The sequence below is a fragment of the Suncus etruscus genome, chromosome 15 (assembly GCF_024139225.1).
Source record: "Suncus etruscus isolate mSunEtr1 chromosome 15, mSunEtr1.pri.cur, whole genome shotgun sequence".
In the NCBI taxonomy this organism is placed as follows: Eukaryota; Metazoa; Chordata; class Mammalia; order Eulipotyphla; family Soricidae; genus Suncus; species Suncus etruscus.
This window is the reverse complement of record NC_064862.1, coordinates 88,266,236-88,279,827: the sequence shown is the minus strand read 5'-3', so window position 1 is coordinate 88,279,827 and position 13,592 is coordinate 88,266,236. Positions and strand designations below refer to the sequence as shown.

Here is a 13,592-nt window from a genome sequence, read left to right as displayed (position 1 = left end):
AACTTCTCATCTCACTGGGTGGAAGTTGATAGTGGTGGTAGAATTGGTGCTAGAAATTGTATATCTAAATCTCAGCTATGGGGAGGGCTTTGTCATATTTGGAGCCCATTAGGGTTCAGTCTTCTGCATCCCATGAAGTCCTCTGAGCATCATCAGGAGTAATTCCTGAATGCAGAGCCCGGAGTAACCCCTGAGCATCGCTATGTGTGACTCCAAACAAAAACAACCAGCCTCAACTATCACTCACTTTGTGTTTCACTTGTTTAGAAATAAAATAAAAATTCAATTAGTTGTTCCTTCACAAAGTAACCCTAAACATGTACAAGTGGGGGAGACAGGCACAGAGATTGAGTAACTGGGGTGCACAAGATACATTATTTTTTGTTATTTTTAATACATTTGGGGGGGGCACGAACTAATAAATATGGTATTTCGTGGCGCTGGCAAATAATTCCTGCAAAAGGAACTTGGAAAAATCCAGAAATAAAAGTGCGCATTTTTACTGGTGTTTATGCTGACACCACCCCCACGGCCCGCCTCTTCGCCTAGGCCCCACCCTCTCGCGCTGGGAATGGGAATGGCGCGTCTCTATTTAAGTTGAACTGCCCCTCTTAAAACATCCAATGGGTGCTTAGTATTTAAAGCGCTTCCTCCTTGGCTAGGCAATGACAGCTCAGTATCTGGGGTCACTGCTCCAGCGGTAGCCTATGGCCGGTAGCGCTTCATTAAGCCCGCCCTTTGAGGCGGGGCTACGTAGGACCCGCCCCTTGCAACGCGTTGATTGGCCATTATTTCCCGCGTCCTCCAATAGTCAAGAAGCCTTCCTGAAATCCCTCCCCTTCGTGTCGGAAAGCCCCGCCCCCTCACTCCCCGGGGCTCCTCCGTTTTTCTCCTCCCGCCCACTTTTCCCCTTTCACCTCCCCTCCCCTCCGCCTCCTCCCATTAGGCCTTTATGGGCCACGCCCCTCGGCTCTCCCGTGAGCCAATCCCGTGAGCGGGCTCCGCTCCAACCCCTCCGCTCATTGGTCCGCGCTCCCCTCGCTTCCGCACGTGGTCCTGAGCGACGGCGCCGCCCGCCCTTGTCCGGGGGAGGGCGGGACTTCCGGCGGCCCTCGGCCCAATCAGCAGGGCCCGGCCCGCTGCCCCCTGGCGGCCGCTCCCGCCCCCTCGGCGCCCCGCGCCCGCCCCCGGCTTCGCCTCCCGCCGCCTCCCGCCGTCTCCCGCCGCCGCCGCTTCCCCGCGGCCTGGGCCTCCGCCGCCAGCATGCCGCACGCCTTCAAGCCCGGGGACCTGGTGTTCGCCAAGATGAAAGGCTACCCGCACTGGCCGGCCCGGGTGAGGCCGGGGGGCTGCGGCCCAGGGGACCCCGCACCCCGGGACTTTGGGGGGGCGCCGCGCTCTGCGGGACCCGCGCGCCTGGGCTCGGGGCTGGGAAGCAACCCGGACGGAGCAACTTACGGACCGAGGGCCTGGGAGGACCCCAAGCTTCGGCATCTGAGAACCGGGATGTCCTCGGATTTGGGGGGTGGGCTTGCCCTTCCTGGGGGTCCTCTGGGGGTGATACTTCTCCGGAGGCTTCCAAGAACCCCGAGTCTGACCCCGAACCCCAGGCCAAAGGGGATCTCTGCAGACCCGCACCCTACACCCCGAATGCGGGTATCTGGGGAGGCACTTTTTGGGGGTTCTGGGCTCTGCAGGGGTGACATTGGGGGTGTCTCAGAGTTCAGGGATGGGGGCGCAGGAAGGCACGGGGTCTAAGTGGTGCGAGGGGAAACTGAGGAAGAGGCGGTTGAAAGAAGTGGGGGTCCCCTGTGGGAAGGGAGATTCCCCAGACCTTCATAGCCAGGAGCCCCCCCCCCTCCCCGAAGCCGCCTTCTTCTGGGGAGCTGGGATGGGGCATGAAGTCAGGGAAGAGGAAATTGAGAGTCATGGAAGACGTGCGGGAGTTGGAAATGGGACTCGGGGCTTGGGCTCATAAGACCCCAAAAGTGGAGAGGATGGACTGGATAGAGAGGAGAGGGGACCCCAGTTCTAGACATCCAGAGGGCCCAAGACTTGCGGGCTGGGGGTAACTGGAGTCTTGCATGAACTCCCCAACACACACATACTCCCCCAGGCCCTGATGGGCAGGTCATGGGGAGCCCTGGACACTTTGGGGTTCCCCTGTGTGGAGCTGGACCCTGATCATGCAAAAGTCTCAGCTCTGAAGAGCTCCGAGCCTGGGACTTCCAGGTCTGCAACTGAGTTCTTTGACTAGGTTGTGGGGACTCTGTAAAACTGACAACCCCACATCCCCAAGGCAGAGAGACCCCTGCATGATCTGAGCCCAGACATTTTGGAGGCAAGGGGAGGCCCCCTAAGTGGAAGCAGGCAGGGGGGCAGGACCCAGAACTGGGGCATCCGAGAACAGGCTGAAGCCAGATCCTGGGCCGGGTCATGAAGGGGTAAGGAATGCCTGGGGGTGCCCGTGGACTTTGAAAAGGAGCCCCCAGGAGCTGGAGGGAGAAGAGCAGCGAAGCGCGCAGGGCATTGGGGAGAGTCCATCCCTGGGGCGTGGGGTGAATGGGGGGGCAAGCCAGGCCTCTAGGTCATGAACCCCACGGACCCTGAATTTCCTGCGCTCACGTTCTTGGGGCCCCCTGCGGGGAAACGACCTGGCCGGCACTGCCAGCATCTCCCTGGCCTGGCCTGTACCCCCCACTCCTGCCGCCCGTCTTAGAGCCCCGATTCCCGTTGCTTTTGCCAAGCAGCTGATTGGAAGTGAAGCCTTGGGGAGGTGACTGGCAGCTGCCGCAGCCCATGGGCCTGTATGGAGAGGGTGGGACTTCCTGGATGCTCCAGGCCTGTCTCCTGCCGCCCACCCCCCTACCCTCTGCATCCTTGGAGCTGCCAGCAGAGCTGCTGGGAGACCCACCCCATGGCGATCCCCTCTGCGGAGCAGGCCCGGGGACCCAGTGGGAGGCCGAGGAGGGGGGTTCCTAGCATCCGAGCTCGGCCCCATCCCTTCTAGCTGCTGAAGGCCCCTGATTGGGTTTTTGCTCAGGTATGGCCCCTTCTTTGGAGGCAGACAGCATCCCCTTGCATGGTGGGGAGAAGTTAGGGGCGCACTGCTGGGTGAGGAACTCAGATGCCTCGCTGGAAGGACTGGCAGAGATGTCCCGCCTTGCTCTGCCCCCCAAGACACTGCGGGGAGTTCTTAGGTCCAAGGGTGCCATACCCACCCCCTACCTACTCCCCACTTGGGCATATTCCTAACTGGTCTCTCTCCACAGATCGATGACATTGCTGATGGCGCCGTGAAGCCCCCGCCCAACAAGTACCCCATTTTCTTCTTCGGCACACACGAAACGTAAGTGGTCCCGGGTTGGGTCGTCCCCCATCTACTCGTCTTCCTGCTTGGTGCCTCCTGGGATAGCCCCTCTCATCCGGGCACCCCCACCCTAGCCTGTTCCACCCTAAGCCTAAGGTGCTTCTTGCAGGGCCTTCCTGGGACCCAAAGATCTGTTCCCCTACGACAAGTGCAAAGAGAAGTACGGGAAACCCAACAAGCGGAAAGGCTTCAATGAGGGCCTCTGGGAAATCCAGAACAATCCACATGCCAGCTACAGTGCCCCTCTGGTGAGTCTGGGGGCAGGGAGGAGGAGAAAGAAGGCCTGGCGACCAGGCACTCATTCCCTGTGGGGGCCGACCTGGGCACTTGAGGGGTGTTGGAGAATATCACTAGCCCCTCACTTTGGTACCAGGTATCCCTGCTCCTGTGGGGGCAGGCACAGAAATTACTAGGGGTCCCCTGGGTGGAGTAGCATTCCAGCTGGTATCATTCTAGCCCTTAACCTCTATAAAAACAATTTTTTTAAAATTTTCTGGGCCACATCCAGCTGTGAAATACTCCTGGGTCTGCACTCAATAATTGCTCCTGGCGGCTTGGTGGACCATATGGGATGCCAGGAATCGAACCCGAGTTCATCCTGGGTCAGCAGTGTGCAAGGCAAACGCCCTACTGCTGTTCTGTCACTCTGGCCCCTATAAAAAATATTTTTGTTTAAATTTATGGGCCATACTTAGTTGTGCTCAGGGCTGACTCCTGGCTCTGTGCTCAGGGATCACATCAGGCAGGGAGGGAGGGCACTGCGGACCCTGGATGGGTGTTGGGGGATCCAGCCCAGGTGGGTCACTTACAAGGCTCATGCTTTTAACCTCTGTGGTCTCTCTCAGAGCTACCCCCAAACATAATATTCTAAGGTTTGGTTCTTTGTGACCAAACCAAAGCGATGCTCTGGGCTTTCCTGGCTCTGTGCTCAGGAATCACTCTTGGTGGGATGCCCGGATTTAACCTGGGCCCACTGCATGCTGCCCGCTGTACTGTCGATCTGGCCCTTATGCCCTGATTCCAATTTACACACCTCCCTGCCCTGACCCTCTCAGCTTGGCACCTTGGGAGAAGGACCCGTTAGTGGAAGTGAGAACTCTGGTGGAGAGAGGTGTAGATAGGACAGGGACCAGAGAGGCTTTTAGGGGGGTGGGAGTGAGTGGGTGCCGGAATTTCTGAGAAAAGATGGAGCTGCAGCTCTTGGGGGTTCATTGGGTTTATCAGAGCTTTGGAGGTGCAGATGAGGGGCAGGAAGGAGCCTGACCCCTCCCTAGAGGGATGCCTTTGAGCCAACCCCAGGCACAAAAGCAGGGTTCATTGGGGATCAGTTTGTGTCACCCTAGCCCCACCCCACATTGAGCTTGAGAACTTGGAATCTTGGGAACATCTCAATGTATTTGCTTAGCTTCCCTCCACATGCTTCAGCAGAAGCTCACTGCCCGCTGCCCCCCACTTTTTCGGAATCCCCAAACTCACGGGGTTGGGGACTGGACCCAGACCTTGACTTCGTGTCCAGCAGGTGGCCCTGTGTCTGGGGTGGGTGGTGGGGCTTTAATTTCCTTACCCCCGAGGCATCTGGAATAGGTGTCGGTAGAGGGGGGTGGTGCCCTGCCACCCTTGCATGCATGTCCCCAATGCAGTGAAGCCTCAGATGGGGGAAAGGCCGCTGGGTTCACGAGTGCCTTGGCTTGACGTGAAAGGGCCCCTGGAAATTTATTTCTGCCCTGTGATGAATCACTGCGCCCTAAAATATTTATCACCCGCCCACGGCCCGCCAGAGCTGTGGAAAGCCTGCCTTCCAGGAAATAAAACCCCAAAACAGGCCACCCCGAAATCGCAGGCACTGCAGCTTGTGTCCGAGGAGTTGTGGGAGGGCCCTGCTTGCAGACAGCCATGCGGTGGAGGTGATTCCCTCATACCCCACTCCCACGGTGGATTGAGGGTGCTGAACACAAGTCCTACCTGGTACCCCCACCCCCAGCTCTTGCTGGGTTAAACCCAAATACTTGGAGATCCGCCTCCGTAGGCCCCTGGGTCTAGTGGCGCTCTCCGCTCACTCTGAAGCTGGGGTCACCCCCTCAACCACCGCACCACCCACACTGGCACGTGGGCCCCCCTCCACGCCTGACCCTGCTCCTAGCTTTCCCTGTATTCGGGGAGCTTCCATCCCCTACTAGAGCTCCAGCTTCCTGATCTAAAACGGGAGGATCTGGGGAGCAAAGGCGTGTCACACTCAGGCATAGGACTGTACCCCCAAGCTCCAGCTCCCAGCATTAGTGACCACAAACAATCACTCTGGAGGCCTGTCGGGAGGCAACCCACTGGGCTTTAGTTGGTTGGTTTGGGCTGCCCTAAGGATGCTCTGGACACACACACACACACACCTCTGCCCCCTGGCCTTCGGCATGTATAGCCTGTGTTCCAGCTCTGGAGCCCTCTCTGTGTTCCTAGATTGATTTTAGTTTCAGGGCCACACCTGGGTGTGCTCAGGGCTTGCTCCTCCCTCTACAGTCGGGGTTCAGGGAACCCTGTGAGGTGCCGGGGCTTGAACCCAGGTTGGCCAATTGCAAGGCAAATACCCTCCCCAGTGGGCTATCTCTCTGGCTCCCTATTTATTTTTCATAACCCTTGAAAATCATCCTCTGATTTATGACTTAATATCTCTGACCCTTGCTCCGTCTGTGGTCCCTAAATTCAGGTTCATGAATGCCTTACATCCTGTTACAGTGAGATCTTATTTGGATTACTTTACTTAATTTTTCCGTTGTTGTTTTTGTTTTTGGGCCACACTTGGTGGTGCTCAGGGGTTACTCCTGGCTCTATGCTCAGAAATCACTCCTGGCAGGCTCTGGGACCCTCTGGGATGCTGGAATCAAACTCAGGTCGGCTGCTTGCAAGGCAAATGCCCTTCTTGCTGTGCTATCACTCCGCCCCCCTCCCCCCATTTTTTTGGCAGCGCTCAGAGTTTACTCCTGGCTCTACGCTCAGAAATCTCCCCTAGCAGGCACAGGAGACCACATGGGATGCCGGGATTTGAACCACCATCCTTCTGCATGCAAAGCAAACATCTTACCTCCATACTATCTCTCCGGCCCCAAGCTCCCCTTATATTTTGATTATTGGGCCACGGTCTGCTTGTCTGCTTTAGGGACCAGAGTGGGAGTAATTTATTTACTTTGCATGCAGCTAATCTGGGTTCAATCTGCAGCACCCCATATGGTTCCCCAAGCACTGCCAAGAGAGTAATTCCTGGGGCCTGGAGAGATAGCACAGCAGCGTTTGCCTTGCAAGAAGCCGATCCAGTACCAAAGGTGGTTGGTTCGAATCCCGGTGTCCCATATGGTCCCCCGTGCCTGCCGGAAGCTATTTCTGAGCAAACAGCCAGGAATAACCCATGAGCACCGCCGGGTGTATCACCAAGTATGGCCCAAAAACCAAACAAAAAAAAAAAGCAAACGAAGAGATGTCTGCTTCTCCCACAATGCTGAGCCTCCACAGCATTGGAACTTTCCAGGCTTCCTGGCCCTCAGTTTCCCCATCTGGAAAACAAGGAGGCTGGACCCCAATGTCTGAGACATACACTGTGTACTGGGCTGCTGGCAGTTCGTCCCCCTCGAACTGGGGGTGACTCGGCCATGCTTGGGCCCTCCCCAGCCCGTGAGTTCCTCCGACAGCGAGGCCCCTGAGCCCGACCGAGCAGGCGGCAGCAGTGACGATGGCGAGCGGGGGGTCATGGCCGTGACAACTGTCACCACCTCGGTCACCAGCGACAGGATGGAGAGCAACTCGGACTCTGACAAGAGCCTGAAGCGGAAGGCGGCCAACCTGAAGGTAGGCCGGTGGGGGTAGCAAAGGGATTTGTCCAGAAGGACAGCAGGGGGCTCAGGCCTGTGAACAATCCCTGTTCAATCTCTGGTACCACCAGAGTTAGGGTTCCCTCAAACACCTCAAGCACTAGCCATAACCCTCCCCCCCCCCCCAACAAAAAGAAAGTTGAGAGGCCAGAGTGATAGCACAGTGGGGAAGACTCTTTCTTTGCATGCAGCTGACTCAGGTTCAATCCCCGGCATCCTATGATATACCACAAGTGATCCCAGAGCCAGGAGAAAGCCTTGAACACACCCAGTTCGGCCCAAAAGCCAACCAACAAAACAGCAATAACCAGAAAAGGGTATTGAGGGGCCACTCACACACCAAAATAGCCCCCCTTTTAGGGTGTAAAATGTGGGGTGTAGGCTTGGGGCCTCCCAAGTAATGCTCTAGGCACCTGACCCGAGGACCAGGCACTATGGTGCTCAGACCCACACAGGGTTCCTGAGCCCCAACTCCTCAGGGCCTCCTGTCTGGGGGCCAGGGGGTAGGGGGAGTAGTGACCTAGTACCCACCACTCTGGCTGCCCCCCGCCCCGCAGATGTCTTCGTCCAAGCGAGCACGGAAGGCCCCCAGCGACGTGGAACCAGCCAGTGGGTCCCCATCAGATGGGGAGAACTCAGAGAGTTCATCTGAGTCTGAGAAGACCAGCGACCAGGTGGGGTGCAGGGTCGTACCCCAGGGGGAAACCAACCTGCACAGCCAGGGGAGGCCTGGCCTCAGCTCCTTTCTCTCTGCCTAGGACTTCACTCCTGAGAAGAAAACCGTGGCCCGGGTCCCACGGCGGGGTCCCTTGGGGAGACGGAAGAAAAAGGTAGGAGACAGGGACGGGGGAGGCATGTTGATTCCGGGGTTCACATCCCCTTGGGGGAGATTGGGCTGCTTTCTGTAGCCTCCTTCACCTTGCAGTGGGGCCTCTTGTCAAGAGGACAGAGCAGAGGCTTTTGAATGACACCAGGAAGCAAAAGCTTTAAGCCAGGGTTGAGGGGTGAACTTGGGCTTGAGTCCCAAATGGGGGTGTTGGGTGACAGAGAGAGTGATTTCTGAGTGTAGAGCCAGGAATAACCCGTGAGCATGCCGGATGTGGCCCCAAAACACAGAAAGGTTGAGCGTTGGGGTCTTAGAGCAGATGTTTGTGTGTTTGCGGGTACAGTGGGTACCTCAGAACCGGTGTGTCTGTGTATATGTGTGTATCCATGTCTGTCCATACCCAGATCCTACTTACGTGGCTGTGTGGATCTGTGTGTGTGAGAACCTAGGATGGCCAGGAGAGGCAGAAGTTCATTTCCCCCTAGGAGAAGGCTTGGGGTGTCCCTCTCCCCTTTCCCACTATACCTCAGATGGGGAAGCCACAGGCAGATGAACCCCTCGATAGCCACCGGCATGCTAGGGTGGGGGGAACTGCTGGAGGCATTGGGGGTGGGCCTGAGACTTGGGCCTTCGGGACTCCAGGTTCTGGAATCTGGAGCTTGTCTTGGGGTGCCCTTCCTTTTCTCCTGCATGCCTCACCCCTGCACCCACCTCTACCTTGCAGGCGCCCTCAGCCTCTGACTCGGACTCCAAAGCAGAATCGGACCTGGCCAAGGGCGAGCCGGTGGCCACGGCCCCGTCTCCTTCCTCCTCCTCTTCTTCCTCTTCCTCCTCCTCCTCCGACTCAGACTCTGAGGTGTCTGTTAAGAAGCCCCAGCGGGGCAGAAAGCCAGGTAGGAGGACATTGGGTGGACCAGAGGGAGCGGGTGGGAGGTGAATCCCACCCTGGGAAAACCAGTGGAGGGGGTCCCAGTGTTAACCATCCTTCCTTCCTCCCCCAGCCGAGAAGCCTCCCCCAAAACCCCGGGGCCGGAAGCCCAAGCCCGAGCGGCCACCCAGTAGCAGCCCCAGTAGTGACAGGTGAGTTTGGGGCTGAGTGGCCCAGAGAAGTGGAGCAGGGGTGGGGAACCCCAAGGGAGGCGGCTCCCCACTCAGCCCATCCATCCCGCTCCCCCCCACACACACACACAGCGACAGCGATGAGGTGGACCGCATCAGCGAGTGGAAGCGGCGGGACGAGGCGCGGCGGCGGGAGCTGGAGGCACGACGGCGGCGGGCCCAGGAAGAGGAGCTACGGCGGCTGCGGGAACAGGAGAAGCAGGAGAAGCAGGAAAAAGACAAGGAGCGGCGGCGGGGTCGGGCTGAGCGTGGGGATGCTCCAGGCAGCGGCGGCAGCAGCGCCGATGAGCCGCCAGAGGATGATGAGCCAGTCAAGAAGCGGGGCCCACGCGGCCGCAAGGGCCGGGCTCCCCCAACCTCCTCGGACTCGGAGCCTGATGCCACCGACCTAGAGAGAGAGGTGGGCGTGTGTACCCCCAAGAGCTCGGCTGGGTCTCCCCCCTTTTGGTGGCGGAATCCTCTGGGTGGCGCAGACGTGGACGGGGATCCTGGATGTGCCCCGTTGGTGGTCGGGTGTCGGGGAGCTTGGGAGGAATACTTGGGCCCCATGTGGGGCCCTGAAGAAACTGGGACACCCAGGAGGAGTCTGTGCAAGGCAGGTAAGGGGGCCAAGGAGAAGAGCCCCCACCCTGAGAAAGGTCAATGGTCTCCCCATAGCACCTTTAGATGTGGGGTTCCTAAGGCCTCAGGACCCCACCAGAACTTTAGTGCAGGGCTTGAGAATGTGAGGTTTCCCGCTTTGCTGAGGGGCCCATGCTGTACCCCTTGCTGTTAGGGACACTTGAGTTGAGCACCTTCATCTCCGAGCTCTCCCAGCCCCTCCTTTGCTGCTTTTGTCCCATGTGGGAACCTGTTCCCCAGCTTTACAGTGGCAGGAGGGGGTCTGGAGCAGTAGGACAGTGGGGAGGGCAGTTGCCTTGCATATAGCTGACCCTGGTTTAATCCCAAGCATCCCGTAGGGTCCCCCAGCACTGGCAGGAGTAATCCCTGAGCACCGCAAGGACTAACCCCTGAGCCGTGCTGGGAATCTAGGTTCTGCCTCCTCCCTTTCCCTGCCACCAGGCCTGAGGCTTCTGTGTGTACAGGGCAGAGTTGTGGGGGTCTGGGGTGAGGGCCCTCACTTCCTGCCTCTCCAACACCTCTTCACTCTGAAGGCCAAGAAGTCGGCCAAGAAGCTGCCAGCGGCTGGTGCGGAGCCTGTGCGCAGGGCCAGCCAGAAGGAGAAGAGGGGGCGCTCCGAGGAGAGGCCCCGAGCCAGGTCAGCAGGGCGGGGGGTGCTCTCTTGTTCCCAGAGGGGATTCAGCTCCTTTCTGCTTGTTTCCAGAACAGACACACACCTCCATTCCCCAGGGATGTGGTCTCATTGCAGTGCTGGTGGGAGATTGTCCCCCTGACTTTTTTATTGGGAGCCAATCCTGATGGTACTGGTGGTCCCTGGGGTGAGGCTGGCCTCCAACCGTGCTTCTGGCTCTGTCCAGAAACTTCTAGAAGCTTCACAGCTTCTACCTTCAGTCTTGTTTCTGTTTATTTATTTATTTATTTATTTATTTAATTTATTTATTTATTTTTTGTTTTTGAGCCATACCCGGCGGTGCTCAGGGGTTACTCCTGGCTATCTGCTCAGAAATAGCTCCTGGCAGGCACGGGGGACCATATGGGACACCGGGATTCGAACCAACCACCTTTGGTCCTGGATCGGCTGCTTGCAAGGCAAATGCCGCTGTGCTATCTCTCCGGGCCCCAGTCTTGTTTCTGGGGGCCTGATCCACCTGAGGCCTCTTGAGATGGGAGGGCAGCAGCAGGGAGAGGGGGAATGAGGGGCATTGCACTTGGGGTCCCTGATTAATCTTCATCCATCCGTCCGTTCACAGGCCTGTGAAGTTGGAGCGTCCCCGGAAGCGGTCCGAGGGATTCTCGCAGGATCGGAAGGTGGACAAGAAGAAAGGTGAGGGGTTGGGGTGGCAGGGGAGGTAGGAGACACGACATTGGGGGGGGGGGAACCTTTGGCCTGCCCGTGAGTGTGGGGGTCCGAGCTGCCTGGAAGGCCACAGCCTGAACTCTGGCTGTGCTTTGCCCCCTGCCCAGAACCTTCTGTGGAGGAGAAGCTGCAGAAATTGCACAGCGAAATCAAGTTCGCCCTCAAAGTTGACAATCCGGTGAGGACACGGCCCCCGACCGCAGGCCGAGGAGTCTCCTCTGCACCCCACCCCCAAGTCTAACTGGATTCCTGACCCCCCCATCTGAAGGGTCTTGGGATAGGACAGGTCTGGGATAACCTGGGGGTATGTGGGTCCCCTAGAACATGCTCAGAGTCCCCACCAACCTGAGAGACATCCCCTGCTCAGTCCTGTGGGGTCCCAGGCACCCTCCTCATCCAAGCCCTTGGGCCTCCCAGGATGTGAAGAGGTGCCTGAGCGCACTGGAGGAGCTGGGGACCCTGCAGGTAACCTCGCAAATCCTCCAGAAGAACACAGACGTTGTGGCCACGCTCAAGAAGGTAGGTGGGAGTGGCAGGGGTGGCTCTGGGTGGGGCTGCCTGTCGTGGGGGGTTCCCCCAGTGTCCAGGTAGGAGCCCTCTGGACTGGGCTGGCGGGTGGGGGGGTGCGGCCGAGGGGGGTGCTGCACGTTCTGAGTCAGGCCTGGGGCTGGGGCTGGGGCTGCAGATTCGCCGCTACAAGGCCAACAAGGAGGTGATGGAGAAGGCGGCCGAGGTCTACACTCGCCTCAAGTCCCGGGTGCTGGGCCCCAGGATGGAGGCAGCACCCAAGGTGAGCCGCAGCGGCACAGAAACAACCAAGGCCGAGGAGGTGCTGGCTGGAGAAGAGGTGCCCGCCGAGAAGCCTGGGGAGCAGGCCGGAACAGGTGAGGGGCTGGACTGGGGGTGCCAAGATGAGGGGAGGGTACTGGGCTAATGCCTGGTACATAGCCTCCTGGGGCCAGAGCGAGAGCACAGTGGGAAGGGTACTTGCTAAGGGCACAGCTGACCTGGGTTCAATCCTCGGCATCTGATAGGATCCCCCAAGCACCGCCAGGAGTGTTCCCTTGAGCACAGAGCCAGGAGTCAGTTTTGAGCACTGTCAGACATGGCCCCAAACCAAACAAAAATGGGCCACAGCGATAGCACAGCAGGGAGGGCGTTTGTCTTGCACGTGGCCAACCCGGGTTCATTCCTCGGCATCCCACAGGGTTCCCCAAACCTGCCAGGAGCAATTTCTGAGCACAGAGCTACAGGATTAACTCCTGGGCGCCACCGGTTGTGCCCCCCAAACCAAACCCAAAGAAACCTACAGGCATATGTGCTTGCCCCCACCAGGCTTGGGTCCGAAAGTGGCTTGGCTGACAATGAGGTGGTATCTAAGGGTGGGGTCCGGGATGAACATGGGCCTTCCCAGGACCTCATCTTAAAGTTGCCCACCAGAAAGACAATTCTGGGGGTCCCTGCACAACCCCCAGCACTGCTGCCCCCTCTTGCCCAGACTTAGCGCCAGTCAACGGAGAAGCCGCATCCCAGAAGGGAGAGGAGCCTGACAAAGAGCCAGAGGAGACGCCTGCCTCGGAGGAGGGGCCCCGGGGCAGCCCGTCTGAAGACCCATCGCACAATGAGTAAGTGGGAAGGTCCTGTCACTGCTGTGTGTCCCCCAGGTCAGCTTCAGCCGGCCTCACCCGGGGGGAGTGGTTTGGGTCCAACATCCCGACCCCATTACTGCTCCACTCTCCCTGGGGTCCTCTCAGCTCAGGGTCTGGCTCACCCTGTCTTCTGCAGCAGCAGCAGTGCCCGGGAGGGCAGCGAACGGCCAGAGCCCCCCCAGGGGCAGCTGGACTCGGAGTCGGTGGACGAGGATGACAGCTGAGCCATGGCCGACCATCCGTCCATCTGTCCGCCCACCCGCCTGCCTGTCGGCACCACCCCAGCTCCCTCGGCCCCCGGGGAGCAGAGAACTAACTGTCGGGGAGTTCGCCGCTCTTTGTATTTGTCCCCCGGGTTCTTTTCTGCCTCATTTCTGTGATTTCCAGCCACCATGAAATGACTATAAAGGGTTTTTGTAATGAAAAAAAAAAAAAAAACAACAACCACCACCAAAAAAAAAAAATCACTTTTTATTGGCTTGGCTTCCTGGAGCGGATGAAGCAGCGACAGGGAGCTGGATTTTCGGGGTACCTGTCTCCCGCCCCATGGACGGCTATGCCAGCGGAGTGCAGACACCGGCAGCAGCTGGAGATGGGTTGTGAGGGTAGCTGTCGATCCCACACCCCCCAGCAACATCTAGAGGTTGGGCAGTCCTGGGGGACGGAGCTCAGGGGTGTCAGGGGTCCCCACCCTGGGGTTGTAGTGGGTCGGAGCAGCGGTCTGTCTCTATCTGGAGAGGGAGCCGCTGTCTACCCCCTGCAGTGGTGTTGGGACCCCCTGTTAGGTTTGGAGGAG

General features: G+C 58.7%; 1 protein-coding gene across 1 annotated transcript; it reads left to right on the top strand.

The window, feature by feature from the left end:
• The first annotated feature begins 1,176 nt into the window (after positions 1-1,176).
• Positions 1,177-13,207, top strand: HDGFL2 (HDGF like 2). Its single transcript, XM_049789301.1, has 16 exons — positions 1,177-1,335; positions 3,273-3,349; positions 3,480-3,618; positions 7,025-7,201; positions 7,782-7,898; positions 7,983-8,054; positions 8,775-8,943; positions 9,052-9,130; positions 9,242-9,569; positions 10,324-10,427; positions 11,041-11,114; positions 11,255-11,325; positions 11,565-11,666; positions 11,833-12,031; positions 12,646-12,772; positions 12,939-13,207. Exons 1-16 carry the CDS (start codon positions 1,264-1,266, stop codon positions 13,018-13,020), a joined length of 1,989 nt encoding a protein of 662 aa, XP_049645258.1. The 5' UTR covers positions 1,177-1,263; the 3' UTR covers positions 13,021-13,207.
• The last annotated feature ends 385 nt before the right edge of the window (positions 13,208-13,592 follow it).